This window comes from Wyeomyia smithii, chromosome 3, assembly GCF_029784165.1.
Source record: "Wyeomyia smithii strain HCP4-BCI-WySm-NY-G18 chromosome 3, ASM2978416v1, whole genome shotgun sequence".
Classification (NCBI taxonomy): Eukaryota; Metazoa; Arthropoda; class Insecta; order Diptera; family Culicidae; genus Wyeomyia; species Wyeomyia smithii.
In genome coordinates this window covers 50,141,582-50,163,604 of record NC_073696.1, presented here as the reverse complement: position 1 = coordinate 50,163,604, position 22,023 = coordinate 50,141,582, and the positions used below count along the sequence as shown (strand labels likewise).

The window sequence follows — 22,023 nt, the reverse complement described above, 5'->3', positions numbered from 1 at the left end:
GCATCAATACAAATGCAGCGAGTGAAGTCTTGCCAACACATGCATTTCGGTGCTTGGCTGTATGTTCTCCTGCAGAAACACATACAAGCGTGTGGCCGTCATAATTTTTATTACTTTTTGTGTATAATGCGCAGTCATAAGACACAAAAAGCAATAAAAAATTGCCCAAAAGTAATAAAATATTCCCCGTTTGCGTTGGGTGCGCTGAAAGAATTGATTGTGTTGAATTCTCATTAATTCATTTAGGTACAGAATATTTGAATTACCGAAATTCGTGAGTGGGAATTTTAAAACCGTATACAAAATTATATTATGTTTCAGAGAACGTCCCGTAATCGTCAAATTAATACAAAAGATTTATCAGCTAACGTGAAAGATTTATGTATGTAAGAAACACGGATTAAGCTGAAATCTTAATCAAATCAAAATCAAAATTAGGTTGAAAACTGTTGCTCAATGTCTAGTGCCTTATTTTATTTAAGCGTTCTTAAAGTCTCTCATCTCGACTGGATAGCTTAAGCCAACAAACATTAAAAAAAATATGTTACAGTCTTCATTAGATATATGCTGGTGCTCCAAGCATGTTTGTCGCATGTTCTATGGGAACTTAAATAACACTGGTCGACAAACTGAAAAAAAGTGCACTCCAAAAGAACTCCTTTTCTTGGACTTCGTTGTAGTCAGAAAATCTACGGACTTGGAATTTGAAATTTATCGAATACCCACGAATACAAAACGAGTAATACCTGACACTTCAAACCATTCCTTCCAGCATGAAATAGCATCTTTTCATCATATAATCCACTGCATGGAAACTTTACCTCTCATAGAACATTTCGCAGAAGGCACAAAAGCAAGTAAAGTTTCAAAAAATGCTTCACCACACCTCTTCAAATCAAAAGTGGTTGAACATATTTTTAACGAGGAACATCCACCAACTTCGGATAACATTCACCTGCTCCGCCCCGTTAAAAATTTATGGAAACTAGACGCTTTTGCTGTTTACCAGTCCACATAAGCACTGATGTAGATTGTATGTCGCAATCGGAATACGTATCTGTACGGACTAGTAATATTTTCAATATTTACTTCTCAAATTTCTAGTCGAGCTTAAGGGAAACTAATAATTCTATCTTCTGATTTAATGCACTCCAAAAGCTCAAACAGAAAAAAATGAAAGATTATGGCTATTCAACCATTCCTATGAATTTTGGTGCCTGCCGGACTCTTTCGAAATGCTTGGCGGACTACGACGAAATGAACGAGCATTGTTAGTCCTGAAATAAGGGAAGGTGATTCCGTTCGACTTACAGAAATACATAATGTGCCGCCAACTTCTTCGGGTTACTTCGGAAATCTAGGATTCTACTGGCTGTTTTATTTTGAATTTAATAATGGCTCTATCTGTCCCTCTCCAACCTTTCTTCGGGGTTTCTTTAGAGACTATCGCCCTAAGTGAATCAGAACGGGCCAAATACGTGGTACGTTTGAGTAGTTTTCTTCTTTACGTATTTTCTTACTTGTTGAACGTTCCCGGCGATGCTCGGGATCAAAGGTTTTAAATTTAAGAATCATTTTTTATAATTCATTACTGTTTTAGCACAACTTACTTAAAAAATATTCCACATCTTATACGTTCATCATCACTTTCATCACTACTTCAATATTTTGAGAACAGAACACACATAAACTGGAAGTCGCCATATCGGATTTCCAAACGACGTATGGAGTTCCACTTTCGGAATTATTGAAATGGTTGGCCAAATACCACTTCAGGTTATTTTTCTGAAGCCGGAAGCCGCCGTTTTGGAAAATGTTGTGTGGAGTCATCCCAGTTTCGAATATATCTATACTGTGTGATATTCGGGCTATTTGACAATGGTTTACAGTAAAACCTCTTTTTAGGAAATTAAAGTAAGTAAGAAGAATTGAGCATGACCATTCATGCTTATTTCTCCTCTATTATGAAATTTAAAGATGTGCTTGTGATTATTTTCAAAACGAAAATGTTTGTTGGTGTCAACGGAACACGTCTGAGAAGAAGTAAAGGTTTTCTGATAACTAACAATTGTTCTTTAATCCACAAAACTATGTAGAAAATAAAAAATGACTTCCAATGCTTAAGTCGCCTCTTAATCTATATTCAAACCAATGAAATGGGACCTTTCCTCCAGCTAAATGTTCCAAGATCTAGTTTGGGTAAAGGTGAAAAAGTAAATCGAATCCCGTAATGTGTTACTATTCACGAATCTACGAATACATCAGAAATGTAAATTTTTTATGCTCGACTCGCACTGATTCAAAACATGAATTTTTCTGCAAAAAAATATTTGGAAATGTTAAAGAAACAACGAACATTTTATTGAAAGAAAAATCACATGTCATCGTTTTGAATTTTGATTTAGATGCGATTTGAGCTTATGCTTAAAAAGTCAAAGCTTTGCATGTATTATATGCTTTTAAAAAAATCAAAGAAAGTATTTTAAGGAGTTTCTTTGTATGCAGCAAATCATCTTCAAAAATGGTTCGAACATGCGAAGTTTTTTGAGTAATATGTCAACTTTTAGCAATAAGGTACGTGTTATTTTTTCTTAAATGTCTTTCCTAAACATTAACTAACATTTTATTGGAAAACAATCACATATCATAGCTTTGAATTTTGATTTGCGTACAAATTGAGCTAAATATTCATGATTTTGCACGTTTTACTTAGTTTTGTGAATAATATCTACATTTTCAGTAATCAGATACCTATCAATTCTTCTCAAATGTCATTCCTGAACATGAACGAACACTTCATTGAAAAAAATCGCATGTCATCGCTTTGAATTATGATTTAGAGACAAATTAACCCGAAAAATCTTGGTTTTGCATTTTTCACGTAGTTTTGTGATTATTATCTCGAGTTTTTGTAATCAAATACCTGTTTTTTTACTCGAATGTTTTTCTTGAACATCAACGAACTTTTTAATGAAAAAAAAAAATCACATGTCATCTCTTTGAGTTTTGATTTGGACACGAATTGAGTATAAAAAGTCATAATTTTGCATGTCTTACGTAGTTTCGTGAATAATATTTCAAGTTTTAGTAATTAGCTATTAATTATTTTCCCTCGAATGTCTTTCCTGAACATTCACAAACATTTTAATGAAAAAAGGATCTCATGTCATCGCTTTTAATTTTGGTTTAGAGGTAAATTTTGCACAAAAAGTCACAATTTTGCATGTTTTACGTAGTTTTGTGAATAATATCTCAAGTTTTAGTAATCCGATACTAAGTTTTTTCTCGAATGTCTTTCCTTAACATTACAAATATTTTAATGAATAAAGAATCACATGTCATTGCTTTGAATTTTGATTTAGACGCAAATTCATCTTAAAAAGTCATAATTTTGCTTTTTTCTCGTAGTTTCGTGAATAATATCCCAAATTTTAGTAATACAAACATTGTGAAAAAGAATCTCATATCATCGCTTCGAATTTTGATTTAGAGGTGAATTCCGTATAAAAAGTTACACTTTTGCATGTTTTACGTAGTTTTGTGAATAATATCTCAAGTTTCAGTAATCAGATACTAATTATTTTTCTCCAAATGTCTTTCCTGAACATCAGCGAACATTTTCGGGTTAAAAAACCTTTATGTCACCGCTTATTTTACTGATATAGAACGATTTTAAATGATAATGATTACTGTACACCACAAAGACGGAGGGAATAATATCAATAAGATCAAGCGTTACGAAATTCCATTTTTATATAATGGGTCTTCATGTCGAGCTCGTAAACAAATACCCAGCCGTAAAAATACTCACCTCCATTGACGAGTAATGGAAGATACACAGTTTACGACTGGGTATTCATATACGAGCTCGATGTGAAGACCCCTATAGTAGATTTGCTATCTTTCTACGTACGGCGCAGCTATCGACACTTCCTTAGGGTTTTTCTGCAGCTGCTTCTTTGTGTATTTCAATCCGAGTTTTCTTCTGTAACGTTTCACTCCCTCCGCCTTTACGATTCTGGCAATCGTGTCAGATTTCTTGGGCAACTTCCTAGTGCAAAGATTGATGCAAATCTTGTTCTTGGTCAGTTTGGCTCAGTCGGCTCTCCTTTATAGAACCAAACAATCATGTTATAAATCATGGATTTGTCGTGGCTCTCCGTGAAAAAGTACCTCACCACCTTCGATTGAAGTAGGGTATCGAAAGTCTTCAGCAGTGATTTTCTTCGGTAGGCTTTTGCATTAAGCAGGTATTACACGAAGCAAATATTTGCTATTTTTGGTACGGATTTTATTTTGTGCAAATAAAAATCGTACCAAAAATAGCAAATATTCGCTTCGTCTAATACCTGCTTAAGAATGCTGCAGAAAACCTGACGATTGAAACCACTACCGAAGACGTTTGTACCCTAATTCCTCACCTTCCTTGCCTTCACGAGGTCAGTCGTCTTTGATTTCCTAGGTCTGGGGCTCCTTGAATGATTTACCGTACGGGATTCGGTCGAGTTGACTATCACTACACGTCATTTGGCGGGCATCAATCAAAGTTCTGAAAAGCTGCAATAAATACTTAAAAAGTGTTTATATTGGTTCATAGTGATTTTACCGAAGCCTGTCTAGAAATTAACTTGGTCACTAGAGGGTTAACCTCACTTTTCTGACAGTAAGTAGTAGCTTTGTTTACATTTTGAACTTTGCGCTCTTTTCTGGTGGAGCAATCATGTGCGTAGTGGAAATGTTGTTCAATTTATAAATATTCTTAGTGTACTGGCACCTCTCACACAACATTCAAAGAACATTATGGTCACAATTGAAATGATCTGATATAATTGAGAACAAAACTGCATCACTCGAAAGTAAACAAAGTAACCAGTAGCTGCCAAACTCAGGTGCGTGACGTCAGAGTGCGATGGTCTATACACAGAAGAAAGTGTTGCACACTATGTAGTTAAACCCAGTACGAAACTACACATTAGTTCAAAGCATGACGCGCGACCGATGTCGAAGCAACGCAATATAGCCTGTGATGTGCTTATTATGTGGATAGTCGACAATGCTACTTGAATTTCTAGCTTGATTTCGAAAACTTACAGGGTGACAAAAAAGTCCGGTCACACAGGAAAATCTCAATATTTCAAAGATTAAGTAGAAAATCTGAATCTGGCTTTCATAGCTTTATTCAGTAACTCATAAAGATACTACACAGACGATATCTCGGAATTACACCACCTTTCTCTGATCGAACCAGCTTCAGACGTCTCGGAAAGTCGTCGCAAGCGGCGCGCACGTGCTCCATCGGCATCTCGTCCCAGATTTTCATGATAACTCGCTTGAATTGCTCTAAATTTGTTATTTGTTTCAGCTTCGACATCATGTATCCCCACACGAAATAATCCAGTGGATTTAGATCCGGAGACGATGGAGGCCATTCATTCTTCGAAATGAAATCGGCCAAGTTTTCCTCACACCACGCCTTAACAACCTTTGCGGTGTGGGATGGGGCGCCATCTTGCTGGAAGCAGTAGTAATCGTCTTCAAACAATAGTTCAGCTTGAGGCAGAACATTTTTATTCAAAACCGTGCCCAGGTAGTACGCTGCGTTGATTTTGACCCCTTTATCGATAGAAATAAGAGGCAGTTTACCTCTCTTCCAAATGGCTCCCCAAACCATCACTGTCGTCTTATTTTCAGCTTGTCCGCAGGAACATGCTGGAGGCTCACACTCCAAACTCGATCATTTTGGCGATTGACTGTTTGCTCCAAAACGAACAGCTTCTCGTCCGAAAAAATAATCTCGTCATCTGCGCGCCAACCGAGCAACTCCCGCGACCGTTGGTACCTCTTGTCCTTTGTAGATTTGGTAACCCCATGAACCACCTGTTTTTTGTACGGTGTAAGTTTTAAATCCTTGCGCAGAAGCAGACGGATTGATTCTCGGTTCATTTTAAGGTTCCTGGCCAGCTTCTGTGCAGATTGGGCGGGATTCCGGCGAATCTGGTCTCGTATAATATTTTTCAGCCTTGGAGTTCTCACAGACCTTGGTCGTCCAGATCGTGCCTTGTCCTCGGTGCCTCCGGTCTCTAGGTACCGATTTAGGTACCGAGATGCAACGTGTAGGCTACAGGCGACCCCAAAAAAGTGTGACCGGACTTTTTGGTCACCGTGTAAAATACCCATATTGGGTGTTATTCGGTAATGAAGCTGTTTTTCTGGAACCAAGCGTCAAATTTAGATCTCAAAATAGCATCTGAAGTTGACTTTCGGATACTGGGCTACCTTTTATTTCCGGAAATACTCATTTTGACTGATGTTCGGCCATTTTTGGCTGTTTCCCGAAAATTGATAGTTGGGCGTCTAATTCGTATTGGGTGGCATTCTAAAATTTTAGCATGTTTTTCAGAAACCGGATTTTTCCGTTTTGAATTTCAAAATGACATCTGAAGTCTATTTCCGGCCACTCGGCAACATTCTTATTCCGCAGGTCCCCATATTTCGTGGTAATAGGTCATTTATGGCTGTTTCCGGAAACCGATGGTCACATCTGGAATCTCAAGATGGTGTCGGGAATTTATTTCCGGTCTCTCGATCGGTTGATATTCCGCCATTTTAGGCTGCTCTCCAGAAACCGAAAGTCGCTATTTTGGAATTTAAAATGGCGTCAAGTGACGACTTCTGGCTAACGGATATCATCCCGGTCCCGGGAACATTCATTGTGAATAGTATTTTGTTATGTTTCCAGCTCTGATAGAATTACAATTTTCCGCATTTCGGTGGACATGTAGCTAATGTTGCAACCGATTGCTGCAAGAACGAAGCGAATCCGTTGAAAACTAACTTGCACTTGAAATTTCACAAAATGTTTTACATGTTACGGTTTTAGACTTTCATTTTACCAAAGACTTCTCCAAAGACTTAGTTCTAGTTCTTAGTTCATGAATGTTGATACCAATGTTGGTCGGTTCTATTGACAATTGTACTTATTTGTCTCACCAGAATATGCTCCCGAAGATCCAGATTTACAGGAACCAGATGTGGTCACTGGTTAATGTCGGTCCCGGATTCTTAAGGTAGACAGATTTTACAATCTTTTGACAGGTCAAGATCGAGAATCGGCCAAGAAATGAAAAAGCAAAAAGCATTCCATTATGTGGGTACCCGAATACCCTGCCGAGTGTTTATGGGGTAAAAAAATTCGAAGCATTCCCCTGTTGCTATAAACAGTTTGCTGATGGAAAATGGTTCATTTCCACTAGTTGGGAGTATTCCATAAGTTTCAGCTGGCTGAGTTGAGGTTATCCTTGTTTTTTTTTTAAGAAATAAAGTCTGAAAAGGCACCCGGGTACGATGCTGAGTACATAACGGTTAATAAATTTGAAAACTTAGCAAGTTTTAAAGAGTCGAGTGAAGAACAGTTTTTCTCCTACGTTTGAATTGTTAGTGAATGTTCCTAATAATTCAAAAGCGATGAAGTATCGATTGCAATTTATGAGTAAGCAATAAATATGAGTCCTGTAACTCCTGAGAGCTTCTAATCTCAAGACATTGTTTTTAAAAATTTCATTCATTGACATTATCATCATATTCCATCAGTTACGCTCTACATAGTTGCGAACTTTTCAACTATCAACTGCCTTGCCTATCCGATCTCAACTATTGTTTTTAACACCAAAATGATATATGACTGAAATCTAGACTTCAAGCGTTTCAAAATTTGTGTATGACGTCTAATTTCACCCAACTTTTGAGCAACATACGTACAAAGTATGAGAAACAGAACAATGAACATTCTTTTCCGTTGCAGCTGTAGCATTCATTCTTTACCTAATCAACTCAATAAACAGAAATTCCACACTAGCTTCGGAATGAACGAAAAGTAAAGAAACACCAATATTCGGAGCTTTCCTGCCCAGACCCAAATGGATTCCAATTGAAATACGAATACTAATGTCAGAGTACTGTAGTGCGCCTAAAGAGACCTACCTGCTTCGGTATCCTTCGGTTCAATTCAATTTCAGTGTCCTAAATAAATTATGCACCGACACGTCCTGGCCGGAATTGTTTCACGGCGCCAGAGGAAAATTGAGCGGTGCTCCCGTTCGCATGAAAATCGATTGCTCTGAAAACACCATTTTTTTTCTTTCAACCGATGCCAACCAGGATACCAGAGCACAAGAACGGATTCAGTACAATTATTTGTGTCATAACGGCGAAGGGGAGTGGTTCATACATTTGACAAAATTATTTTCGACCTGGCGCAAAACGGAAACATATTCGTACAAAATAATCTGCACAGTTAGAAAATCGAATTCATTCGAGCAAATGTGCTGCCTTTCATTCCATTTGCAGCATCGTCGTATGGTCCGATCCGAGATTTGTGGGAAAATTAATTCCCACCGTCGTCAAATTGTCGCTTCCCATACGCGTACCTCGCATGAATGATACTCAGCGATGCGGTTCTCGGAACTAGGTCAACCCGGGGTGGGTGGAAGGGGAAGAAACTCTGGCAGATTATTTCTTCAACCGTCACTCTGGGTCGATTTTCGAGTAGGACAATCGCTCGCACACAGCCATATCGGAAACAGTGTACACATTTCAAACGTTACATAAGGAGTCAACTGGACAGAAATCGTTGACTCAGCAAGCAAAACGGAAAGCTTTTCTGCTCCTTTGGAGAAGGTAAAAAAAAACACAGAAATAGAACGTTCTAGCCATGTGTGGGTAGCGTCGGGAAGCTTTCGGTGGGCACGTTTCTAGAGCGGAAGGACCTCTCAAGGATTGCGCAATTTCACATCGATTTTCCGATCCTACCAACACCACCACACGTAGAAGCTGTTCTTCGTCGTTTTGGCTGATGTGGAACGGAAGTTACACGTTGGACGGCTCGGCGCGCCGGCGCAGCATACGGTTAATGTGTTTCCTCCACCTCCCTCCCCTCCCCCCTTTGGGTCGTCCTGCTTCCTGTCGGAGGAAACTTTCAATTATTGATCCAAAACGAAAATAATAAAATGTTCCGTGTTACGAACGACGTTGTTTTATTTTTTTCGTTTAAATTTACTGTTTTTAGGTACTAAACTGGTGCTCCTCCCAATCGTGAGGTGGTTGAAACGGAGACTCATCATTCCCTTCGCCGAGCGGAAGAAACGCCGTGAAAAGTAACGAAGCTCGAAATTGATATTTAACTTTGCTCGACATTCCACCGAAAAGCGCTGCAAGAGACACATTCTTAATTACTGTTAATGTTAAGTTATTTCTGTCGTCCCAATGAATTTATCTTTGGCCAACAGTTCTGGTTGTAAATATTGAGTCTTGCAATACTATTTCTGATGGAAATAATCTAAATAAAGTTAGGGAATGCATTTGAAATGTATTTTCCACAATTACTTTCCCTGTACCCCTTTAATTTAAATTTTAAGCTCTGTTGTTTCGGTTTTCAATTCGACAGACAATGACCCAACTTATCGCTGTGAACCGATGGAGCCCCCGGTTCTGCAGAAGCTGAATCATAGAGAGTAACACGATACCCAGGATATTCCGGTTGAAAAGCAGAGCGTAAAATGTAGTGCACTGGGCGTTTCCATGGTTATCACAATTTGTTAGGGCCGCACTGAATTTATGAATGTTTTAATGTGCTTTAAACTCTAAATTTTTTATACAGCAACCGACAGTGGGGGAAGGAACGGGCGCCGAGTACACTGGAAAGCGAAATAGGTACACTAATATTCTAACATAATTAACATGTGCAAAAACACGAGGGAGCTTCTGACACGCCTAGACAATGATGATGTCAATCAACTGTGCGGTGCAAGTAACTTTATTTTTATATGCATCGATAAATGATGTCGAAATTGCACTGTGAATTCCCAAATTGCCCGCGAGTGGTTTACCGGTGAGATTCGCAACAGTTTCAAGGTTGAATTCATTGTTGGGAAGATGAAATAATAAAAGAAATTGCTTTCGTTTTGTTTAATGCATTAAGTTTCTGCTAAGCATAACGAATTGAAGGGGTAAAACAAAACAGTATCTGGCTGGTTGTTTATGCGAGAACCGCACCGATTTAAAATCTACAAAGCGTTAGTAATTTATCACGCGATCCCACCATTAATTATTTTTGGGAAGTCTCTCAACTCCAAGCTGTGGAGTAATTCCTAAAAGCTTCCTAGAGCGGGTGCATTCCGTCGTATGGTATATATTTGACTATCATATTTAAACACTGACAACCAAAGAAGGCAAAGATAGGTACTTCCACCAGCAAAATCATAGCATCGGTTCTCTAGGATGCGTGTGGAATAGAGTCTGCCGATAATGGCTTAATTGACATAATCCAAAGTTTAAGCCACTCAATGAAAAAGTTTGTGCATAGTTACAATTGAAATAAAGTTTTGTAATAGGATAATTCTGGACTTAGCTCTTCGATCTTATTGACAATAACAATTTCTTCCATGCCGGGGTTCGAACATACAAGCCTGCTTGATATAAAATGCTATCATAAATTCTAACGAAATAAATTCGATCCGCAACCATCGGAAAGTTGAGTGATATTTTTGACGTAGAACTACGTTATACTTTAGCATACCACACAGGGATGCAAACTGAAAAACTGGGACGAAATTTGTCCCTTTTCAAATGGTATAGGGTTTTCAACCGATTTTCTTCATTCTTGCAGCAATCGATTGGAAAATTATACACGCATATGCCCAAATGCAGAAAAATGTTGTTTGAATCTACGAAATATTGCACTATTGAAAATTGTCAAGCCTTGTTGAAATAAAAATAACTGCTGAATCCGGTTCACGAAATTCACAATCCTTCATTAGTAGACATAATAACTCATTACCCAAGTAAAAATATTGGTTTTATCAAAGTTTTATAGCGCTCAATACAGCCAGAAAAAGCTCTATAAAATTTTGATAAAAACAGTTGTGTTACTAGGGTAATGAAACACTCAATGCATTTGTTAATAGTGTACGTAGTTCTACGTCATTTATGCGGTCGTGTCTAGGATACTTTTTTAATTACCTTCTTTCTATTGAAGAATAGTGTCTCAAACCCATTTTCATTTTTTCGGATCTTCTTAGAAATGGAAATATACACCAAAGCAACCCGTTGATGCAAACTTCAATTGACAGATTGAAATCAGTACAGTGTATACGTAGTTCTACGTCATTTATGCAGTCGTGTCTTGGATACAACCTCCTACTTTTTTATTTACCTTCTTTCTATTGAAGAATAGTGTCTCAAAACCATTTTCATTTTTTCGGATCTTCTTAGAAATGGAAATATACACCAAAGCTATGAAGTGTTTTTCTTGTGCAGCATGAAGAGTAATTCAATTTCCTTTGGAAATCGAAGGTTGAGTGTTGTGAGTGATGTGAGGCTTATGTAAACATCTCGAGCAGGCATTTGATACGTGTGTGTGGGTAAGATTTGTGTCTAGACACTCATATCTATCGCATTATTCTCCTATCATCAAAGTATTCTGGATTCGAGATAACGTCCTGTCAATTTGAAGACGCCAGAATGGCTGGAATAACATGGCTCACCTTTTTTTCACAAATATATTTAAAAAAAAAAAAACAAAATCTACACACTAAATGACAATGATGGAATTGATTAGATATAAACATTATTGCTAAATAAATGGTTCGTTCTGTTTCACATAAACTATATGACGGGTTGTTAAAGAAAAACGCTCCAAATAAAAGTTAAAACAGATTAAATGTGATCGTATTGCGCTTCAATGGTTTTTTTTTCGTTCTTCTACAATTATTGCGCCGCATAAATAAGTTAAACGCTCCCCGCTTATTGTTGTTTGTTATACCTACTCGCTCTGCCTGCCAGATTAGAATTCTATCTAACTCTCCAGCAATAAAACTAATGCAGGCAAAGAAATCATTCCATAATGCAGAGCAGAGTGTTTACTTTGCAAAGTGCGTAAACAACAATAGCACAAGGCATCCAGTACACCTATTATAATGATACTATACATGAACAAGTAAAGCACAATCAAACACAATCTAGCGTAGAATTAATTTATGCTCACGGCCGCCAACTGACTGAAAAAAACTTCCACTACACCAACGCGTCAACCTTGCCGTGCCCCTCTTTCCCGCCGGGTTTCGGACGGACGGTAACCCACTCGAAAGGAGAAATCGTGGTTGCATCAGCGGGCGACTAGTAGATATCGTAAACAAGTTTTCAAATAGTACGGCCTGCAGAGCTATGATCTAATGCACTATAATACACTAGCGACAAAAATCCACTTGCCATTTGGGCATGGCGGAAGCTTTTCGCTGTTGTTACACACTCAAATGAAACTGATGATACTGCCGGTTATGTTGAAGCTTTTCGCGCGCTTGAAAGCTTTCTACTTTCGATAGGTGCCAATGAACGAACCGCAGTTCGGGCAGTAGTGGTTTGCGTCTCGGCACGAAGTCGAGCAGTACGGTATGCAAACGCAGGGCCAACAGATGAAAAGACACAACAGGGCGGCGCACACGTGGGTTTTGGTTGTAGTCTCGTACTCCAACCGGGTAACAACAGTCGCTCGACACGATGGACACGTCACCGTGGTCGGATCAGGACCAACTGCAGTATTCGTTACAATAACCGTGGTTGCTGTGAACGAAAAGTGGAAACAATGAGGATGAAGTTAGTGCCAGGTTGTAACAGGTATTTTTGAATTGGCTCTACTACTCGAAGAACCTTCCCTACTTACTGGCTGGGGTGGGGTTGAATTGTTCTACGTTACTATAAATGGTAGGTATGTTGGGGTTCGATTGCGGTGGGTGGATCTGATCGTACGTAGGGGGATGAGTTTTGTCGGAAGCTGGCACACGTGCAATGATGATGGTGATACAAGAAATATGTGTTAGGATTTATTTCTGAGTGAAAAGAACTAGGAAATAACTTACCCATTATTAATGTACTGTTGGATCGACCACCTTCTCCTAGCGCTATGGAACGGTTACTGAAACGAGCCTAATTATTGAGCATGGATTCCTATCGCCAATATTTTATCGAAAATCGGCAACGGGATTTAGAACCACATTGAATCATACTGACCTTATCGCATCGGCAGGGGATTTTCATGTTGGTTGGCCAAGGCAATGTTTATCTGGTTCGCTCATTTGCGATAAGCAATATCAGCAAAACGATCATTTTCGTGAGTCAGTGGCATAAAATCTAAATTGAGTACTTCAAGAGGAAGTCATCGATTAGCGGGAATTTTTAGTGGTGCAATGTTAGTATGAGCAGCTTTGAAATATTGCTTGTTAAGTATTAGCTGCAATGAAGTGCGTGGGTACGTTAGTAAAATGGGTGGAAGTCACGTTTTTTTGTTGTTTAAAAGATTCGTTTGATGCAAGTAACAAAACATTTTTTGACGTAGAATTACGTCTTACGGCAACATACACAGGGGACCAGTTTCATTACAGGGATCCAATTTCAAAAACCAAAAACATCGAGAGCGTCACAAAAATTGTCCATTTTCAACCGTTTTAAGCTCAGTCGGTTTCCAACCGATTTTCGTCATTTTTGCAGTAATCGATTGGAAAATCAACTAAGCACCCGTCCGAATGCAGAAAGTTGTAATCTGATTGTTCGAACGATTGTACTATTGAAAATTGTCAAGCCTTTTCGAAACGCAAATGTCGACCTCTGATTGGTCGCACAATGCTTCCTTCCCTAACAAGGTCGACAGAATATACCTAGTTGACTAAGAATGCGCGTGTTTTATGTATAATTCATTCCATGATTGTGCCGATACCACACGGACGTTGGTTGCTGATCGTGAAGAAGAAAGAAAAGCCGGGTTTCAATTTCTGGCTGATCGCGCTGGGTGCGTTGATACCTAAGTTGATCGTGCGAAAAAAATCTTTGTCAGAGCGGATATCGCGCGCTATCTGGACCATGAAGCATTTATGCGATAATTGAATGAAATTTGCAACTGCAGCAACCAGTCTTTTTCAAGGCTAATAAATATATTTGGAAGAGCATAATGAATGGTTATTACTAAATTGCAACTTTGATTGCAGTTAGATGCTGCTGCAATTGCGCAGCAGTGTGATGTATATTACGATTCATTAACACTGTGCATCACAAGCGGTAGATGCGAAACAAATCCGATTTCAAACAAAAAAGTTCAGCAAGCTCTGCTCACGGCGCTGAGTCCATTTTAGAAAATTCATAACACTTCATTAACAAATATGTAACGTTTTGAAGAAGACGGTTGTTGCTTGACATCACAGCATAATTGCGACCCTTATATCCGATACGAGAACGGGAACATCTTCTTCCTTCAAGCCGTGCAACACACGATACATGTTATATTGTTGCCTTTATAAGGCAACAATAGGTTGACAAGAGGAATGTAACAATTTACTTGGAGCAGCAAACGTACGGCGGTCTGAACTTTGCTGCAAGTGTAATAGTAGAACGTTTGTTGTAATCCGCCAACCGGGAAGCAACCGAAAATGTTTCTCCTTACAACGAGGTTTGACCTGTTGTGACAAATTTCCTGGCTCCTTTGTCGCTTGCCTCTGGTGCCATCTCAATGATGATACATTTGAGGTCAGGTACACAGTGGACGCTAAAATGATGCGCTTTTACGCTCAAATTTCGCTTATATACCGACAAACTGTGAGCAGCGTAGCCCATCCTCTTTTTTACGAACATAGTAGAATGATATAACTGGAAATAATTTTTTCAGTTATCACATACCACAACGTGGGTAAAAAATCTTTGTCAGAGTGGATATCGTGCGCTATCTAGACCATGAAGCCTTTATGCGATAATTGAATGAAATTTGCAACTGCAGCAACCAGTCTTTTTCAAGGCTGCTAAATATATTTGGAAGAGCATAATGAATGGTTATTACTAAATTGCAACTTTGATTGCAGTTTGATGCTGCTGCAATTGCGCAGCAGTGTGATGTATATTACGATTCATTAACACTGTGCGTCACAAGCGGTATATGCGAAACAAATCCGTAAATGTAAATTTACTAAGTTTTCATCATTACAAACCAGTCACTTCTTACAGCATCTCGATCATACTCATGGTTCATAACAATTTACAGAAGGGGCATCTTTGCCGATTGAGGATTCCGGCCTTTCTCTGGTTAAACTCCGTCTTCTTACAGCATCATGAAATTCAAACAATCTTCATATTCATATACTTGACCAAGGATTCCGACGATACCTTCGGAAAATTAAATTTCTTTCTGCTTTGTTTATTTTAAACATTTAACAAGGCTGAAATTATTAACTGTTACTGCACAGTTCAATTGTCTGGTAAATACAACTAATATCAAACATGTATGAATTGATTATACGATTTTTTATGTTTCTTTCAACAGAGTCGACTTGAGCACATCGATTAGTGCGTTTTCGACGTAGAATTATGTCTTACGGCAACATATATAGGGGTACAAATTGTAAAACCGAAAACATCGAGAGCGTCACGAATATTGCCCACTTTCAAAAGTTCTGAACTCAGCTAGTTTCCAACGGATTCCGTTTATTTTTAAAGTAAAAATAATATACGAAACAAATACGGAAAAATATATCGCTTCACACCATTAAAATGATTAACCCTAATCGAGTGTATTTCCAAAGCTATTGCAAAAAATTATTACCCTTAGACAGGCTGTCGTAATTCTACGTAAACCTTGCGGTCGTTTCTTATAAACAACCTCTTCCACTTTTTATTACACACTTAAAATTTAATGCCGGGTCTCGGTAATTTATTACTGAGAATGACACCACTGAGTGCTCAGATAAAAAAAAATAACAGCTAGGGTAACTGCTCCTATATTCATCTCAGTACCTACATTCATCTCATCACGCCTTTTTGATCAATTTATCGTCAAATTTAACCATATTTTCAACGTTAAACTTTCAGCCACTTGAGAAAATCGAGAAGCAAATAGATTTACTTTCAAAAATTTGTAGAAATTTGACGGTAAATTGGACAAATGAGAGAAATAAGATGCATATAGGTGCATCAAGCTGTTGAGATGAATAATGGAGCGATTACCCTATCACATTTTTTCGTAGATTTCGGTTGTTAACTGAAATTTAGGCATAAAATATTACCGAGCTATCACAACCGAGATTTCATGGATATGTTGCCGTTCTCGGCAATAAATTATTGAGACTCGGCAGTTAATTTTGAGTGTGTATGTTGTCCATCCACAATTAAGAAACAGTTTCAAAGTCGAATATCTTTGAAAACTTTCTATACGATAAGCTTTTTTCTAATGCAAACATCGAATTTTAAACCTTTGTGTACGGCTGATGGTATGAAAATACTCCGCATTTTTTCACCGGCTCATACAGATGTATACAGCAAATGGTATTAAAGCCTTTTCGATTGGCTCATTGGATTAATCATGATCAGTTGTTTTTCGATATTTATCTTTAATTGAAAACTTTTCGATTTTTCTTTTAAACATTTATTTCGGGTATTTTTGTATATTTTGATTTGTTTTCTTATTTTTGTGATTATCCAATCCAAATCAAATTAAATATTCGATTTTACGATTTTGGCAAACTTATCGTTGATAAAAAACAAGAGTTTAGTTTTAATGATTTTCTTGTTCTGATTATGGTGATGATATTATTATTAAAGCAAAACTATAAATTATTATAAAAGACCATTTTAAAAATTAAAATAATCGTAGAATTAGGTTTTTCAGGACTCGGCTGCATAGAGATGTAATAAAATCTAAAAACGAAATTCGTCTTATTTTCAATGCTTATACTGCTGGTGACCGGTAATCGAGAAGTGTATGTCCGTGAGAACAATTTAAAAATGTCGGCGTTGGAAAATGTCATGATGTACGGAACCGATGAAAGTTCATCCGGTGAGGAGTCGGATAAAGGAACTGAAACCGGGACTGCCGTTGGTTCATCCGACAACAAATATCAAGATGATCAAAATCCGTTTGAGGTTCGAGCATCACCTTTGGAGATCCTTGGAACGATTCCCTGGATTCTGATGAAAGTTTTTGCGATACTGAAAATTTTCCGGATAGATCCTCGAAGAAGCGAACCAAGAAAAAAAATGGACTTGAATTCGTATTTGCAGGAAATTGCTGCACATAAATTTATCAACAATTCAAACTAAAAAATAATCCCAAAAATTGATAATAGTTACTATATGACTTATTTTCATATATCGGTCATATCAAATTTCTCTTGGCATTTTATTGTATAATGCATGTTTTGCCTTTCTCCTAGAAAGGTATAGCAATCACTGGAATAACAAAAGGTATAAAAGTGCTCCAAAGGGTCGAATCTCGTACATATATCAATCGACTTAGTTTGACGAGCTGAGCATTTTCTGTATGTGTGTGTGTAAGTGTGTGTGTATGTAACGCCCTCCCAATCTCACTCGATTTTCTCAGAGATGGCTGGACCGATCTTCATGGAATTAATTGCATATGAGAGGTCTAGTTGCCCCATAAGACCCTATTGAATTTCATTGCAATCGGATTTTTAGTTTAGAGGTTATGTTTAAAAATGTGAAAATCACAAAACATCATTATCTCAGAAACTACTCAACCGATTTGAACAAAATTGGTTTCAAATGAACGAGCTACTTAAAAAACCCTCAACTTTTGAGTTTCACGAAGATTGAACGTGTGGTTCAGAAGTTATTTAAAGAATCGTGTTCTGGAGAGTGTTTAATCTCACTCATGTTTCTCAGAGATGGCTGGACCGATTTCCATTACTCCTAATTAATATTTTTTTAAACTTTTTGCCTTACTCCTAGAAAGGTATAGCAATAACTTGCAAAACCGAAGATATGAAAGTGCTCCAAAGGGCCGAATGTCATATATCACTCGACTCAGTTCTGTATGTATGTGTGTGTGTGTGTGTGTGTATGTGCAGATTTTTATTTTCATTAAATTTTCTCAGAGATGGCTGGACCGATTTTAATGAAATTATATGCAAATGAAAGTTCTAGTTGCCCCATAAGACCCTATTAAATTTCATTGTAATTTGATTTTTATTTTAGAGGTTATGTTTAAAAATGTAAAAATCACGAAACATCTATATCTCAGAAACCACACAACCGATTTCAATAAAATTGGTATCAAATGAACGGGCTATTTTAATAACCCTTAACTTTTGAATTTTATATAGATTCAACATGTGGTTCGAAAGTTATGACAAAAACGTCTTCTGAATACTGTTTAATTTCACTCATGTTTCTCAGAGATGGAGCTATTTCCACAAAATCAGTGTCATATGAAAGGTCTAGTTACCCCATAAGACCCTATTGATTTTTTTGCAATCGGAATATTACTTTGCCTGTTATGTTTAAAAATGTGAAATCTAGCTATAAAAAGCAACACATTCCGAAGAATACATAAACGCACTCACTTTTCTCAGAGATGGCTGAACCGATTTTCACGAAATTAGTGTCAAATGAAAGGTCTAGCTGACTCATAACACCCTATTGAATTTTACTGTAATCGAACTGTAACTTCGTCTGTAATGTACCGAATTGTGAAAATCACGAAACTTCATTATCTCAGAAAGTACACAACCGATTTGATCAATAGTATTATCAGATGAACGGGCTAGTTAAGGGTTAACTGATGAATTATGATTTAACACGTGGTTTCAAAGTTTGGCTGCCCTATACGTTCCCAATTCATTTGATTATAATCGAACTAAGCAACCGTTATGCATTAAATTGTTGATAAAACAACGAAATTCTACTATCTCAAAGGTTACACGACTTATTTGAACATAACTAGTGTCATGCGAACAAGTCATCTCTTAAACTTACAAATAACAAACTTCATAACAATTTGATATGTGCTTCAAAAGTTATGGAAAGAAAAGAAATTCAAAGGCTACTTAAAACTACACCTGCTTTGATCAATATATGTGGCCACAATATAGTTTAAATGTGGTATCGTACCATTTGAATGTTCCCGGTATCGCTCGTGATTGAATTGTTCGAAATTAAAAGTCATTTCTTTTATTTCGCTATTTCTTGAGCATTTACATTACGTCAAATTTCATATTTTATACTTTTATTACAACATCATTATTTTAGAACCCAAAAAGTGAATACACATTTATTGGATTGAAGCGTTCATCTAAATCTATTTTTACAAATAATAAGTTCGAATGAGAAAGGCTGGGTCTGACCGCTAGGTGGATTAATTTAGGTTTTTTATGTTTTATTGCTAAACAATGAATGGAATGCTCCAAAATTGCTTTATCACAGTGATTTTGACCCGGTGGATCACAAACCTTTTGTATGGGCAACAAAATAATGATCAATTATGGTGAAAGTATATAAAATTAAACATAAACAAAAAATTGAACACCTTCACGGTTTTTGTGATGCACTTCATTATCCCCCAAGACTTCTACCGTTACCATCAGTTATACGAGTCGAATGAAAGAGTTAGTCAACATAGCGCTCGAGAAGGGAAATAGCACTTCTGAAAAGTGCAACCCAGTTGCAAAATTAGCGATTTTTTCATCGCTTATCTCTCTCTCTCTCTCTGAGCATCTCTAGTTATTACCGTACACTACCCTGCTCTTTACCACCTAAGGAATATCGGTATTGTCTCATATTGCCGCTTGTTAAACCTTGCTGTTGAAGGCGCTAAACCTTGCCCTTCAGACATAAAACAACAAAAAAAACCTAGGTTCAGCTTTATTCATATTCAAGAATCTGCAATCAGCAACACTTCAATCGATATAAATTTAACAGATGGCTGTTCATAACAGTTAACAATGATTGCTGTATGGAAACGCTTTCGGTTAATATCAAATAAGCAGGCGTGGCACAGTGTTAGTGTGTTTATGAACTTCTCTGTTGTTCATATGCTTCGCACAGCTTCATAACAGCCAACTTGGATAGTTGTAGAGTATTTCATTTGAAACGCCAGTAGGAAAAAGGTTGTACTTTTTTGAAGGCTGGTTTTGATGATTTATACTGGTATTGGTAGTGTTTTTCAGAAGGCTACTATCTGAAGGCTAGAAGCAAAGACGAGATAACAAGATACACATGTGTCACATCTTCTCATATACCTTGCGGCCCCCCGAATGACTCCCAGAAACATTAATGTTGAATTAATGTTGAAACATTAATGTTGAATACAGAAATGTCTTGTCAAACGTGTCAGACCGATAATACGCACACAGACACAGTTGATGCTTCTTGGACGCGTTGAGGGCGTTTCGACCTTGTTTCCAGTCACTTGCAGGGAGCTGTGTGTCTTGTTATTGCTTGTCTTAGCTAGAAGTCTAATACTGATGATTTTGGTACTGACTAAAATGATGAAAATATCAACTAATCGATTCACTTTCATGAATCCTATCGGGTGTTTCGGTTGCTGCTTTTTGAGCGCCTCAAAACTGTTCGTTTGCCCGAAATCTAAGTTTACTGAGACTTCACGATTTCACAGTGGTAATTCGCGGCAAAAAAGTTGAAAATTCGCGGGTGGTAAAATAAAAAACATTCAAAATCCGCCGCAGCCTTTCCTTTAGGAAACGTAATGAAGTTCTTTTTTTTGGGTAAAAACAATAAAAAAAACTGTTTTATTCAATTTAATATACGATAATTTAACCGCATGATTTCTTTATTTCTTTCACAGTACGGACTACTGTTTCTAATTGTCTTCAATCATATTTTGGTGTCGGCAGGCATGTATTATTCTAGTTATTCTGACTCACGCTTCACTCCGCATCTACCGAGTTTCCGAGAATCTATAGATATTTATTTGCCAACCGGAAAAGTTCAAGAAGCCGGCCGCGTTTCGAATACTTATCAAAACTATAATACCAATCTCACTCACCAAAACACTGGAATTCTATCATGCAGGTCTCCAATCGCCAAAACCTTTGCTCGAAGAGGATCTAGTAACCCAGCGGTTCTCAACCTGGGGTTCGCGTACCCTTAGGGATACGGAAAGTCTTCGAAGGATACGCGCAAGAAAAATTAGTAATGGCGGACATAACAATTTTTCTTTATAATACTTCATTTGTTGTTCAAACTTGCTCTTAAAACATGACTGCAGTAATCAAACAAACCATAGTCCATTTTAAAACATAAACTAGATTATCACAACATAATCTACCACTACCCTCTCCCACTCTGCGGAACATTTCAAGCCGGAAGGTACAAATGATTTGGAAAATATCGCCAAGGGGTACGCGGACCAAAAAAGAATGAGAACCGCTGTAGTAACCGGACCGTCCGAAAACAATTCAACCCAGGCTGACAAAATCTCGTTGTTAGAGAGCAGTAGTACTATTCCATCTTATTGGTTGCATAGGAATAGGCCTCCCGTTGCCATCGATGTGCCTATTAATCTTTAGATTTGTCCGTGTTGCTGGTTTTCGCGGCATTTCGAGGATTTTTGTTAATTTCGTGGCTGATGCTGGATTTCGCGGAATTTGCGGCTTCCCCGAAATCATGATGTACCACTGTCCCTATATATGATATATATTCCAATTTCAATTCATTTCACACAATTCTTGTGCAAAATTAACATGAAAGTTGGGCGAGTTGAGAGGACATATTCGTCAATTAAGCAGTACCTTAGATTATCGATGTTTATTCACGAGTGTATGAATTGAATTGTTCTCAGTGTCAGCGCATTTATATTCTGATGCAACTCAGTAACCAATTCTCGTTGCGACGATGCATGAATTTCGTTTACTATATTCCATGACATAACAGTGGAATGGTTATCAAAGGCCTCATAAATGATATACAGAGAAGGTTCGGTGATTATCAATCCATGTAGTCAAAGTCTGTTCAGATGCTGTACACCGCACGTTACAGGTTAAATCGTCAAATGAGGTAGTTTTGATTTTCACTATTATGAAATGATTTTCATTTTTGACAATCAAGATATCAGCACGGTTGTTAATGTTTATCCGGTCGATGTTCGTCGATTGTTTGGTATAATGGATATCAACGTTCGCATGGGTAGTATGATTATCAATATAAAGACGGCCGAAAATCCCTGCTTTTGAATATCAT

General features: G+C 37.6%; 1 protein-coding gene across 2 annotated transcripts; it reads right to left on the bottom strand.

The window, feature by feature from the left end:
* Positions 1–11,581: 11,581 nt before the first annotated feature.
* On the bottom strand, positions 11,582–12,996 carry LOC129731542 (lipopolysaccharide-induced tumor necrosis factor-alpha factor homolog). 2 transcript variants are annotated; one of them, XM_055691627.1, is made up of 3 exons: positions 12,912–12,970; positions 12,716–12,826; positions 11,582–12,615 (listed from the first exon to the last, which is right to left on the bottom strand). In XM_055691627.1, the coding sequence occupies exons 1-3, from the start codon at positions 12,913–12,915 to the stop codon at positions 12,365–12,367; spliced, it is 366 nt and encodes a 121-aa protein (XP_055547602.1). In that variant the 5' UTR covers positions 12,916–12,970; the 3' UTR covers positions 11,582–12,364. The 2 variants fall into 2 exon arrangements, with proteins under 2 accessions (XP_055547602.1, XP_055547604.1); XM_055691629.1 differs by lacking the exon at positions 12,716–12,826 and having other exon boundaries at positions 12,912–12,996.
* Between the last annotated feature and the right edge of the window lie 9,027 nt (positions 12,997–22,023).